Raw genomic sequence first — 12,541 nt, forward strand, 5'->3', positions numbered from 1 at the left:
TCAGATCAAAAATATAACCCAACCATGTTATGCTATGTTATAAAAGGAATCATTCAGGATCCAGGTGGTACACAGTGTAGTAAAAACCAAATAAGGGTTACGCGGTTGGAAAAAGTTTGAGAAACACTGCTCTATAGTAAAGGCATTTCCGGTTCAGTTTATATATAGACTATGGATTAGTCCACTCATTACGATTCAATATAAAGTTATATTTTTTAAATTTCAAGCAACTTCTCACAGGTCGTGAAATGCTCAGGTTGCCATGGGCTGAGCAATGCAACTTCTGGGGACTCCCACGAGTGTCTACCTCTCTCCTAAGGTGTATTTTATCACTGCACTTTATGAACAGCATCCTGGATGCCAACTGAATAAGTTGGTAACCTTTGCTCGCATTATTCGAATGGCTGTAAACCTGGATTCCTTTTCACTCAGGTCGCTCTAGATCAGGACGATAGAATGTGCGGTTTCGACTTCATAAACCCCGGCTTCAACATTGTCGCTGCCTGTGGAAATCAAGGGATAACTGTTTATGACACAAGACAACCCAAGTACAAACCTATGCCTCTCTTTTTCTGTGACCAATGGGCTCTAATCTTTGTGCGAATACTAGCCGTCCGGTTGAATATATGTTTATTGCTGATACCGAATCATGGTTTATGTTTTGCAAAACGTCCTACAAGGTTACCTCGCTATCGCAATGAGAGTTGCGTGGCAAATTCTATTCTAAAGGGTCCTCATCATTTTCCGAACATTACTTCATTACCCCACTTTATTTCCATGTAGATATGTTTACACTTGAGCTGTCTTCTACCGAAATAAAATTGTACATTTACCACCTTGTGCTAATCTATGGAACAGCTTCTTTTTTATGTTTGGACTTGAAATAGCGATCGGTTTATTTAGTACATCACGTTAAAAGAGTAATTCATACCACCCAGAAATGTCTATACTGAATTGATTTTCGACTAGTGCAATCTATAATAGCAACCGAGAAAATCACTAGACTTACCTTTCGAACTCTGGATTTTGTAAAGTAGAAAGTAGTTTCGGCCTACATTTACATCACCTTTATGAGCGAAAATGTCATGCCGACAGTGCAAAATAGCCACAGTATTCCACTTGAGATAGTTTTAAAATGACACGGAAATTGTTACGTCTACTTGAAAAGAAATTTATAACATCTTCTACCCGAGTGCCAACGATGACCGCTTTGACCAATGATTCTCCCGTCGACTTAGTCTTATTCCTCTCAAACACGCAATATGTCTTGACAGAAGAAAAGTGGTGGAAACCCTCGATGCAAGGACTGCATTTACAAAATGCGTCAGCTGTCACCCGACTAAAGAACAATATGTCTTGTCTTCACACCAAGACGGGTATTTTTCATAATTGCTTCCCCGATATCAATACCCCATGACACAGTTTCTCATCGTTTAGGTCCGTCATGCTGTATGACATTCGTCGCATGTCGCAGAAAGGAAAGCTCAAGGAAGTCTTTGCAATAAGCGGGCACAGCAAATCCGTTAGTTCTGCATATTTTTCTCCTATGACCGGCAACACTATACTCACCACTTGTCTGGACGACAAGCTGAGGTATTACTACAGTGGGACGGTTCAAAGTATTGTGCGTTCTGATATTATCTTGTGTTAGGTTATTTGACTCCGTCAACATTACAAAACAAGATGTGAAGTTGCGAGCAAGCTGTAGCCATAACAACCAAACGTTTCGGGCAACGTGGCATCCTGAATGTGAAGACCTGTTTGTGGTGGGCAGTTGGCAACAGCCAAGACAGGTATCTGTGGATTGGCTTGTCACTGTCGCTAGAAGCATGCGTAGCCCGAATCTTACATTCCTACCAGTGTTAGGATCAAGTCCCTACCTACGAGTCACTAGTCATCTCGAGACTTTTCACATTTTGACTCGAGTCAAGTCAAGTCACAATTCAAGTCGATTTTTCGAAGTAGGCTACAAGACATGATTGCGTTTTGATAACTTTTCGAAAGTTGCCATTTATTTTGAATCGAGGGACGAACATGCAAAAGGGCGTCGTATCGCTCACGCATAAGTGGAGATGCTAAAGTACCTGTGAGTAGGCTAACTGTATAGCCCCAGTCTAAAATTATCAACCAAAATAGAGAATAGTATACGAAACCTCAGAAAGTTGAAACGAATTGATATGATCCAATGCACTAGCCACGTGCACGTGTGTGAGATACAATTTAAGCCTGCGCCGATGGTTGATGAGTAATATACACTTATATACTTCATTAAAATTTAAATGATACAAGAGGTTTGATTTAGGTAGGTACCGACCACAATGAGCAGTCTATAGAAAAGAGATACCCGTAAACCGGGGTAACTTTGGACAATTTTCAACAATTCCGCTTTGTATCTTGGAAATGCTAGGGTGTAGGGGAGGCAAGTTTTATGTTTTTCAGGGGTCATGTAGCAAAGATTAGAATTAATTAATCCAAAATCTTCATGGTCATAAATAAGTACCTTATTTTTGTAAATCATCCGTGTCCAAAGTTACCCCGGCATGTGAGGTAACTTTGGACAATGTAGTTTTTTGTATATCTTTACACTCAATTGTTTATGAAACCTCGTAAATGAGGTTTATTTGGTAAGAGTTGATGAGAGCAGTGGCTAAAACTGAAACAAAATAGGATACGTCTGGCCTATTGCATGATTTTTACCTAATCATCCCCCCCAACAAAAATAAAAAAATTAGGTGGTTTATGAAAGCTAATGCCCCCTTATTCATCCCTTATCTCAATTTTCCCTCATGTCTTCACCAATTGGGACTTATAAATAACATATGTGGCGGTGTCAGCAATCGACAGCAAACATTAGGCATGTTACCTTGATTTATTGCCGATTTCAAATATATTATGGTTCTTTAAAAGATACACTTTCCCTTTACTATGTCCTCTGATGGATATATTTGTCGTAATTTACGATATCCCATATTCAGCAGGCGCATCTTTGAGAGTATGTGATAGCCCAAGTATTTGAAGTAGCTTCCACCCGATTACAATCTCTCGGCTTATTGCCTACCCATTTTTTCATATTTTGGCAGACTCTTAATTCATTAACCTTCTCATTCCAGTAGTAGTCTATTAGTCCTGATGGCCGGTCATAACGAATATAGTTGACGATACACTTTGAGACAGATGAAGCAGCCACTTTCCAGAGCTCTAAATATCACATTTTCCACTCTCCAAAGTTACCCCGTTCTGATAAAATTTGACGGGGTAACTCTGGACATCATATTTTCTTATATTGATCTAAGGGTGAACCCACTGAGATTTTTGCCATGGATTAAGACTACTTAGAAGTATCTGCTGCCAAGTTTTGAATCTATGAATCACATTCTATCTATGTTCGGTTGTAAGAATTTCAATGGCCATCAATATTGATGAAATTGACCCTCCATTATTTTATCAATGTTGGGTCAAGTTTATCTGGTAGTGAAATGAATCCACCTTTTATTGAGACTACTTGCGGTACTTTTGCCTCATGAATAAGAATTGGACATCCAGCGGCAACCCTTTGCCATTAATAACCATTTAAGTCTTTTACTGCTTAGTGTCCAAAGTTACCCTTAAGTCCACAGCCGTTAGATTATTTTACAACTAATTTACGAGCTCTGATCACTTCGTTTGCGGTAAATGTATTTCTGATAGAACAATGGAGGCCCAGTAAAACGCACAATAATTGATTGATTGCTCACGCTCATAGGTCACACCAGCATATCGAGAACAATCCGAATATATGCAAGATCAGCCATTTTCATCAACACCGTTACTGCAAAAAAAAACTAATAACCATTGTGTTATCGTAACACAAGCAAGGGTGTCATGGCAATGGCACTGATAAAAATTGTGCAAACTAATGCAAAACTTCCGTCTTCTTTACAAAATCAGAAGTGTGTAGAGTAAGCAGTGCATTATTATCTGATGCATTATTTCAACAAATAGGTATTATTGTACTTGCAGTGTCATCGTATCTCAGTAACTCATACTGTAGAATACTACTTATCATAAGTATCTTCAATACTGTTTAAGAAAAAATCTCATTGCACTCAATAAATCTTCCCTTTAGATTGACATCTACGATTCTCATGCGAAAGCATTCCATGTGGTGCAAGACTGGGACATCTTGACGACAGTTACGTCGGTCAATTGTTTCCATAAGTCAAATTATTTGTTTGCTGGCAGTGCCAACGGAAGAGTATTCATGTTCTGCAGCAAATGATTGACCGAAATCTACCAGCTGCCGGTCATTTTCAAGACAAATAGTGGCTCGCAGAGCTTGTAGACACCACGATGGGCCTATTGTAAAGGTTACCACATTTTCCCCATAGCTCTGCGAGTTTTGTTGTCTTGTGATGTATTATGCAAGTCCACTGGATGTCACACCGTTGTCAGTGTACATTCCGCGATTGTGATCTTGACTCTCTTGTGATCTACTGTCTAACTAGTATGGGTACAATTTCTAGATCGAATATGTCGAGAATACTCAAATTCCAAGTATTACGATCTTCAAATTTATGTCTGTGCACTAACTAAACACGTGACAGTCGTCAGTCAACAACTGATACTTTGAATTGCACCTCTGTTTCACTGTATTCCCATTATTCGTTGTCCATGTGCTGATGTTTTACCAGTGCCAGTTACTTTCTTTAAATTTTTCATGCAATTGCCTTTTCGCTTCAATAGTGCCGATCAATGTGAGATTATTTAATATGAATAATTGTTGGCCCCACTACTGTGCTCATCACTCTCTTTAAATTTTTCATGCAATTGCTTTTTCGCTTCAATAGTGCCGATCAATGTGAGATTATTTAATATGAATAATTGTTGGCCCTACTACTGTGCTCATCACTCACAAGTTCGCAGCTTTCGTTTCATACTTCCATTTTATTTTGGAAAATAAAATATACCTGTATCGGGTAAAATCGTCATGTGTTCATGGAGTTGTAAAACGACGTTTTTACTCTCAAAGCGATAGCAATAACATTTTGCGGACCTATCATACAAGTATCTCCCGATGCAGCTTCACGTCGGCAAAGTATGGAACGAAGGAATAAGGCTTTTGAGTTAACGTAAGCCGTTCAAGGATAAAATTGAAACTGGGAGCAGGAAAAGGCAGTGGAGACTGTGCAAAGAGCTCCGGGACATAGAAATCTACATTTAAAACCGGGGCTTGTTAATACATCTTCACTTCAATGCGTGTTAAAATCCGATAATAAATTAGTAACGAAATAAGCAGCCCGTCTCGTCTACGCGCTCTCCTCTTTGATCACGCTCAGAGATTCATTGTCCACAGTGCTGGAGGCCGCGGCGTCGCTTTTCACAGACATCGACTTGGTCGGTGTCGAGGTCACCGAACCAGATTTGCTCGCAAGAGACTGCGCCTCCGCAGCTGTAAAAGTAACGGTCAAGCGTTACTTGCGCTTGTCTGTCAAAAATTAATGTGTCAGCCGGTGGTATATTGTACGTACATATAAGTGGTCGTTAATGCTGCTTGTGTAGACATTAACACCATGTATTTCTACCTAAATGATATAATAGGTGATCTTCAATCAACTAGACAGGCTCGATTGAGTAACTTGGTTAGTAAGAATATATAGCATAACCTCGGATTTCACAGAAACTGTGAAGATTCTTCTAAACTGACACAGAACAACCAATTGTAGCCGACATAAATTCCATAACCATATATTCCGTGATCTCGGTTCATCCTAAGAAATCAAAGTGACCCAAATCGACTTTCCACTTGACAAAATTTAAAAGCAATAGAGTATTTTACATCGAAAACAGACGAAGTAGTCTAGAAACAATACCGCTCTGGTGCGGTACAGAATCATACTCAATACTTGAAAAAGTCAAAGTACACCGTCGCCGACATTAGAGCATGGCTACTGCTCTCGGATCAAGGTTAAAAAATATGAAATAGATTGGAGAAAATACGCTCCGACGCAAGTACATCGTTAATCCATGGTAAGACCTACAACACAGTAGATCTTGTGTAAGTCCAGAAGGATTGATTGCAACAAAGCGCAAATGCCCTAACAAAATCAAAGCACGTCCCTTGTGGAATTTATTTTGCCCCGTTAACAAAAACAATTCAAAAATAGGGAATACATCCAAAGGCACAGTGATTTCATCGCCGAGGACTACACGGGAATCGGCTATCTGGCGTGTTTAGAATATGGCGCCGCGAAGACGGGAGAACGTCTAGCACCTTCGCGCTCCCTTCGTTTCGCCCGTTTTCTCTTCCTGTCGATGTTGGCCACCTCCTGCTTGAGCTGCGCGTAGATCTTACGCATCTCCGCCATGCGCGTTTGCAACAGGGCGATGCGTTGGTCTTGTGGCATTCCGTCCAATTCTGCGAAAAGACAAAATACATCGTCGGTGAAAAAGAGGCCAGAGCGAGTTTTCAAGGGCTAGCTTTTCCACAGAGGTTATTTTCACCAAGTACCAGGGGCGTAGCCAGGGGGGTAGAATTGAAGAACGTTCTACCCCCTTCCAGGCTCGATTCTATCCCGAAAATCCGAAGTCAACGCTACTGCAATAACAACGTTTCTTCTCGTTATCGCGTAATTTCAATTTGCTGAGCGCGACGCCGATCGCCGACGCTGATTACATGCCTTTATCTCGTCGATCTCTCGTCTATGGAAGCGCGTGTATGCAAGCGTGAAAGGGGCATTGTTACATTTTTCTCTTGGCGAGGGTTAGCGATCAGCTTAATCCCTTCATTCTGAATGCGGTCGTCGAGCAATAATAACATTTGTCGCGTCGTTCAACACGTTGTTTTCTCATCAAGAGTTCATTGTAAACGATAACGAACATTAATAACATGAAAATAACAACTTGTAACTGAGTGAAATCATGTTTTAAAGCAATCGCATCTGATTCGTGCTTTGCCGAACTAAAGCCTGTTCCCCGAAACAGCGTGAAGACACAATACATTCGATTCGCATTTTATTTTTGACGCCATTGCTGTGCATTGTCTTGACCTCAATGACCATATATACGTCATACTAGATTATGCCTTTCGTGATCGGTATCCCACCGGGACGCATTCAGCCTTCAATAGCCGCGCCGAAACTTGTTTGAGATTCCCTCGCTTTGCGAATAAGTCATTATTCACACGCCGGTACAATTAGTATAGCCTATGCGCCATGTTCGAAATGAATGGAATTAAAACGCCGAGAAGACGTTACTCTTACACGCGAATTGAATCATGTCAAAATTCATGAAGATATAACAGATTCTGCGCTGTATAGATTGTTCGTCGTGAAATGTTGTTCTGGTATTGTTTCAAGGTCGATTACTTATTTGAATACAAATAAGATCTGCACTGTCACGGGATGAGTGCGTGCGCATCGTAACATGATCCCCGTGCAAGTTGTTGATTGCTCACACGATCCCCGTGCAAGCTGTTGATTGCTAACTCGCTTTCAGTAATTAGATCCGCCAATTAGTTACGCTTTGAAAAGCGTACGGAATACAGAAGTCGCTATCGCTAAAGGTATGACGCATAGAGGCTCATTCTGCCCCCTTTATTCAGTTCTACCCCCTTTTTATCTCGGCTGGCTACGCCCCTGCCAAGTACTTCTACTTTATCGGAGTACTAGAGTAGTTAGACTAGAAATATCTGACAAAACAAAACGCCGTTTTCGTAAATAAATGACAGAAAAATTCCAGATTTCTACAAGGGCACAATTCAAGAACGCCACTCGCCTTCTCTGGGCAGCGGAGGTGGCGCCGAGGGAGGTTCCGGTCTCGATTTTGTCTTTTTCTTCCTCTGCTTGAATTTTGAAGTGCTTTTCCGGCGCGTTCTCTCGTGATCCTCATCGCTTTCCGAGTCGTTGTTGGAACTGTCCCGAGGGTTCCCCTGAACACAAACAGCCATCAGACGCCAGGCGGCACCCACCCACCCCAACACTAAGCACCAGACGAGGTCAGCAACATAGCACTTCATTTTTTTCTCGTTTCAAGTTGCATAGCGTTTTTTCCAATACTATGGGTTTTGCTTACTTACTTACACTTACTCAAGTAACTGTTTTCAGACTACTTCTACTTATAAGCTACTTCATTTTTACACTTTCGATTTCGTAAAGCATAAAGTAGGGGATATGGGATATGCTTGCATCACTTTGACAAGCCGAATTGTCACAAGAGCCCCTGTATCCCTGTAGCTGAATACATTTCATAAAAATTGCACCTATGCGTGGTCACTCGTTTTGACATGTCTTGGAAATCACTATTTCTACTTGTAGTAGAGCGGAACTTTGCTGCGCCACTCCTACTGGAGCAGTAACACCGACTGATTTTATCACCCATGATAGAGGCACATGTCATCGTAAGCTACTGCGCAAAAACGGATACAAGACCCTGTTCTGAAACAGACTTGTACCAACTACCAATGATTTTTTTTTAAGAATTCCAGTTGCGGTTCCAGTTCTAGATCTAGTTGTGCATTTTGAAAATCCATTAGTTTATACAAGTCAGTTCCGGAAGCATTCCATCCTGGGTAGTTGGGTTTAGCGAACGGCTTTTGGTCAATTTGCAAGGCCACAGTTCGCCTGCGTCTGAGACACGACGACAAAGCATCGCATCGGCACACCACGAACCTTTCTCTCATTGCTCGAGCGATTGGGCCTGTTGCCCTTCTTTTTACTGCCGCCAAGGGAGCACACCATATTGCCGTTACAATCTTCGTTAATCTCGTCCGCTTGCATACTCTCGTCATTCGTCTGCGCTTGTTCGCACCCGCTACTCATTGCACTGCCGCCGCTGAACACAAAAATCAAGATTTGAGAGGTCAGGAGCGCCGCGCGGTACGGACTCGCACGCAACAGACCTGTCTTTGTGTTCGTCCGGCATGTCGTACGTGTCGCTGTCTATGTTCGGCGAGCGCTTGCCGATTTCCATGTCCTGATCTTCCGAGGTGTAGTTGGGGGATCGCTCTGGCGTGGTCGGCGGCGTGTTTTCCAAAAGCACCTTCGTCGACAAGTATGGCGTTAACGAGATTCCAGGTGCCACGACAAGGGTACAATATTGTCAATAATTATTATATTACTAATTTTCTATCAACTTCAAAGTACACTACTAGAAAGCATATGCTCAGGTTTGTTATTTATATTTGGCTAGGCTACAACTAAACCAGTCTGCTTCAATAACGACACCATCCCCGAAGCTGCCAGGCAGCGATCTCATTACTAGAAACACCGTATTATCCAACACGACACCTCACCTTGCTACTGGAAGGAGGAGTCTGCGGGCTGGCTTGTTGATTGGCCACGTCCGGAAAAGGTACCGGCTCAACCACATCTACGACATCATCATCTCCACTCTTTGCCAAGGCAGAAGACGGGCAGACGTCACTGCTTTCCAGCTCGGCATCTTGATCAGTGTCGATTTCCAAATCGGGCGGTGCTACAGCTGGCGCGTCTGCGATAGTGGGCGGGTCTTCGACAACAGGAGTCTCGAAATCTGGAGCAGCATTGTCGCGGGAGAGCGATCTCTCCTTTTTGTTGGCGGTTTCTTCGAGCGGCAGATTGTCTTCTGATGTCTGGACTGAATTTTTGTCGTCATTCAGCGAGTCCGAGTCGTCTTCTCTCTTTTCGGTATCGGTGGTTCGCGTCGGATCGACCGGTTCCTTTTTCACATGGACCGGGTCGGCTGGTTTTCCGTCGACGGGACTCGCAATTACAGGGACGGTGTCGCTGTTAGCACTTGTTTCCTGAAAGTAAGCAGATAAAGTTCGATTGCGTTTCTGGCATGTTGTACGGTACGTCGAAATAGAACTGTGATGGCCGTGAAATGACATTTCCAATACAGGGTCTGATTCGTACACCGCGGACCAACTATCTTACCGTTTGGCAGAGAGGAGAGAAATCGCAATATTTATGTAAGAAAAATGTCGAATCCCAATGGATTTTCATTGTGACAAGAACGATATCGCATTCACAAAACAAAGACATAATCACACCGATTCCAAAGCCTTGTTGCATGCTACGGTACGAAACCTGTCTAATTTATAAGATTTCAGACACACTACTATCGACGGGCACTTGATTTTGTAAATATTTCGACCAAAACATCGGTTATCACAAGGGCAAGTTTTTGCAACTTTTTTTACAACTTCCGGCGGCTTCCTAAATACTCAGATGTAGTATGGTGTTCTAAGCTGTTTGGAGGAATCTTAGATTGCAACTTTTCTTCATTTTTTCATGCAACTTTTCGCAAGTTTTTTCGATTTTCTAGGCAACCAACTTTCTACTGGAATTATTTGGCACTATACGTAAATAGATCACCTGATTATTTCACCTCCGTTCAAATTTGAGGTCTTTTCTGATTTGACGTACATTCAGGCTAGACCGCCGAAAATTATATTTTCACTGGGTCAATTATTTCAGGCAAGAGACTTTGCTGAAGTCGCCAACATCGAGTTTTGCTACAGTGCCTTGGACATGGGACGATTGGAGTATCTCGCACCCTAATAATTTCGAGGTGCTTGTTCATAAATGCAAATTTTTAGTGCAACTTTTGTGAAAAATAAGCGCAACTTTCCACGGATATGTCTGCAACAGATCTTGCTCTAGTCATCACAACTTCACAATCATAACAACACCTGCAGTACAAGGTTAGCTGCTTATGTACGGCATACCTTGACGGAGTCGTCTTGCGACGCCAACTTCACCACAGGCCTCGCGGACGAAGATTCTCTTTTAGTAGATTTCGGTCTCCCTCTCGGCCTCGCCTTCTTCTTAACTGCGTTTTTCCCCGTATCCACGGCAACCTCGTCTTCAGTGACAGGGACACACCTATTTTCATTGGCCGATGAAACTTCGACCTTCGGCTCCACGACATCGCTTTTCGTTTGCCGCGGGTCATCGACCGGCGTCGGAGACCTCGACTTGTTCGGGCCGCTGCCGGGGTCCTTCTTCCGTTTCGACCCGGACAGGCAGAAAAAACGGGCCGGCGATTTCGACCGCCGGGCCGAGGTGCGGCGCACCTGCGGGGACGACTCGCGGCTGTTTGAATTTTCAGACGCTCCGCTGGACGCGCCGGAACCGTCGCTGGGGGCGCCGGAACCGTCGTTGGGGCTGGTGCTTCTCGCGTCGACAGGTTGCGAACACTCTTTGACGGAATTTTCTTTTGGCGCAGCGGCCTCTGTTTTATCTTTGCCGTCTTCAGTCGTGGTTTCTTTCGACTGCGACAAAGCGACGGGCGACTTTGCGTTTGTCGCGACGTAAGGCTTGAAAGCATGATTTACTTCGGCAGTGGTCTTTCCGAAATCATCGCCCTGCGTCTTCCTGAACGCGGTGGACATCCGCGGCCTTTTCACGTCGAAACTAGGCAGGTCGTCGTCGTTTTCGGCCTCAAGCCGGCTGCTGATATCACACGATGATGACGGCGAAGCCCCGTCCTCTTTCCTGCAACCTCTACCGATAATCGGAGTCTTCGGCCTTTTCGCCGTCGTTTTCACGGTACCCGCGGTCGGGCTGGCATTGCATTTGTCGTCTGCGAAGCCTACGATGAACGAATGCGGAATCCATTCGTCGTGCCGCGCGTTCCACCCCGCGTAATGCACCAAGTATTCCTTCTGCCCGCCCAGGACCTCGGGCAGCTTTGCTTGCAGGACTTTGGCGTCGTATAGCTTATAAGTGGGGCCGTGGCCATATTTCACCTTGGAAAACGAGATGGTGTCAAGTATACGGTTTTCGCGTAACACAGAATTGACGTACCTTCAACCTGTCGCCAACGCCGTACTGGATCGTGACACTGCTTGTGCTGTTGCGTCTCATTTTTTTGGCAACGCCGCCTTCGCTCGGTCCTTTGACGGCCGGCCGCTTCTCACATGTGTCTCTTTTGCCTGCTTTTTCATCCTTGGAACTTTCATCCGTCTCCGACTCGGGACCAGCGGAGCTACGTTTATTGTCATTCTTTTTCGTTCCTGCAATAAGTTCATAATGAACGCAATGAAAGTACAACAAGAACACAGAGAACGACACCTCTCTGCCAACATTGAGTAAATGCAAAGTAACCAAAGCTACTATTTCTTACAATAATAACAATGTAAGTAATTACTGGAACGGGACTCGCATCTGCGCAAAACACAATGCAATAATCCCACGAGAATCATCTACCTTGCCCGCCCAACCTTATTGCACCATAGCTTTGATCGATTCTTGCCTCCATTCTACATTTAATTAGTCAGTTAAGATAATGAGGTATATTTTCTGACAGGGCAACAGAGTCGCTCATAACTTCTTTATAAATGCCAATTCAATATTCCACAACACAGATTAATTTACTAATACATCCTTGCAGATAATGCCCAAGGCGAATGTGTAACCTGGATGATATAATATGCTAATTGATCATCTGCCACTACCTGAGGATTAACACAGACCGAAACTGAGTTCATGTGATCTAAAGACTACACAGATGCTCAGAAAGATAATGATATTGTTTAGTTAGGGTCCCAGTTACAAAGATAGCAACACAGTCTCACTAAATG

The 12,541-nt window shown here is 43.4% G+C and overlaps 2 protein-coding genes across 4 annotated transcripts in view; one reads left to right on the forward strand and one right to left on the reverse strand.

Moving 5' to 3' along the window:
• The window catches only part of LOC145441181 (WD repeat-containing protein 76-like), a 54,668-nt gene extending 49,397 nt beyond the window's left edge, over positions 1-5,271 (forward strand). For both annotated transcript variants that reach the window (XM_080318991.1, XM_080318992.1), the window contains 5 exons: positions 433-548; positions 1,275-1,376; positions 1,438-1,593; positions 1,652-1,793; positions 4,106-5,271. In XM_080318991.1, the coding sequence (XP_080175117.1) occupies positions 433-548; positions 1,275-1,376; positions 1,438-1,593; positions 1,652-1,793; positions 4,106-4,258 (669 nt within the window). In that variant the 3' untranslated portion in view covers positions 4,259-5,271. The remainder of the gene's footprint in view (positions 1-432; positions 549-1,274; positions 1,377-1,437; positions 1,594-1,651; positions 1,794-4,105) is intronic.
• The window catches only part of LOC145441178 (uncharacterized), a 149,709-nt gene continuing 142,071 nt past the window's right edge, over positions 4,904-12,541 (reverse strand). For both annotated transcript variants that reach the window (XM_080318986.1, XM_080318985.1), the window contains exons 12-19: positions 11,766-11,974; positions 10,685-11,707; positions 9,269-9,757; positions 8,876-9,015; positions 8,646-8,808; positions 7,753-7,906; positions 6,251-6,394; positions 4,904-5,428 (exon numbers count right to left, since the gene is read on the reverse strand). In XM_080318986.1, the coding sequence (XP_080175112.1) occupies positions 5,286-5,428; positions 6,251-6,394; positions 7,753-7,906; positions 8,646-8,808; positions 8,876-9,015; positions 9,269-9,757; positions 10,685-11,707; positions 11,766-11,974 (2,465 nt within the window). In that variant the 3' untranslated portion in view covers positions 4,904-5,285. The remainder of the gene's footprint in view (positions 5,429-6,250; positions 6,395-7,752; positions 7,907-8,645; positions 8,809-8,875; positions 9,016-9,268; positions 9,758-10,684; positions 11,708-11,765; positions 11,975-12,541) is intronic.

Source organism: Botryllus schlosseri, chromosome 6, assembly GCF_051294905.1.
Source record: "Botryllus schlosseri isolate E-star chromosome 6, Bs_hap1, whole genome shotgun sequence".
Lineage (NCBI taxonomy): Eukaryota > Metazoa > Chordata > Ascidiacea > Stolidobranchia > Styelidae > Botryllus > Botryllus schlosseri.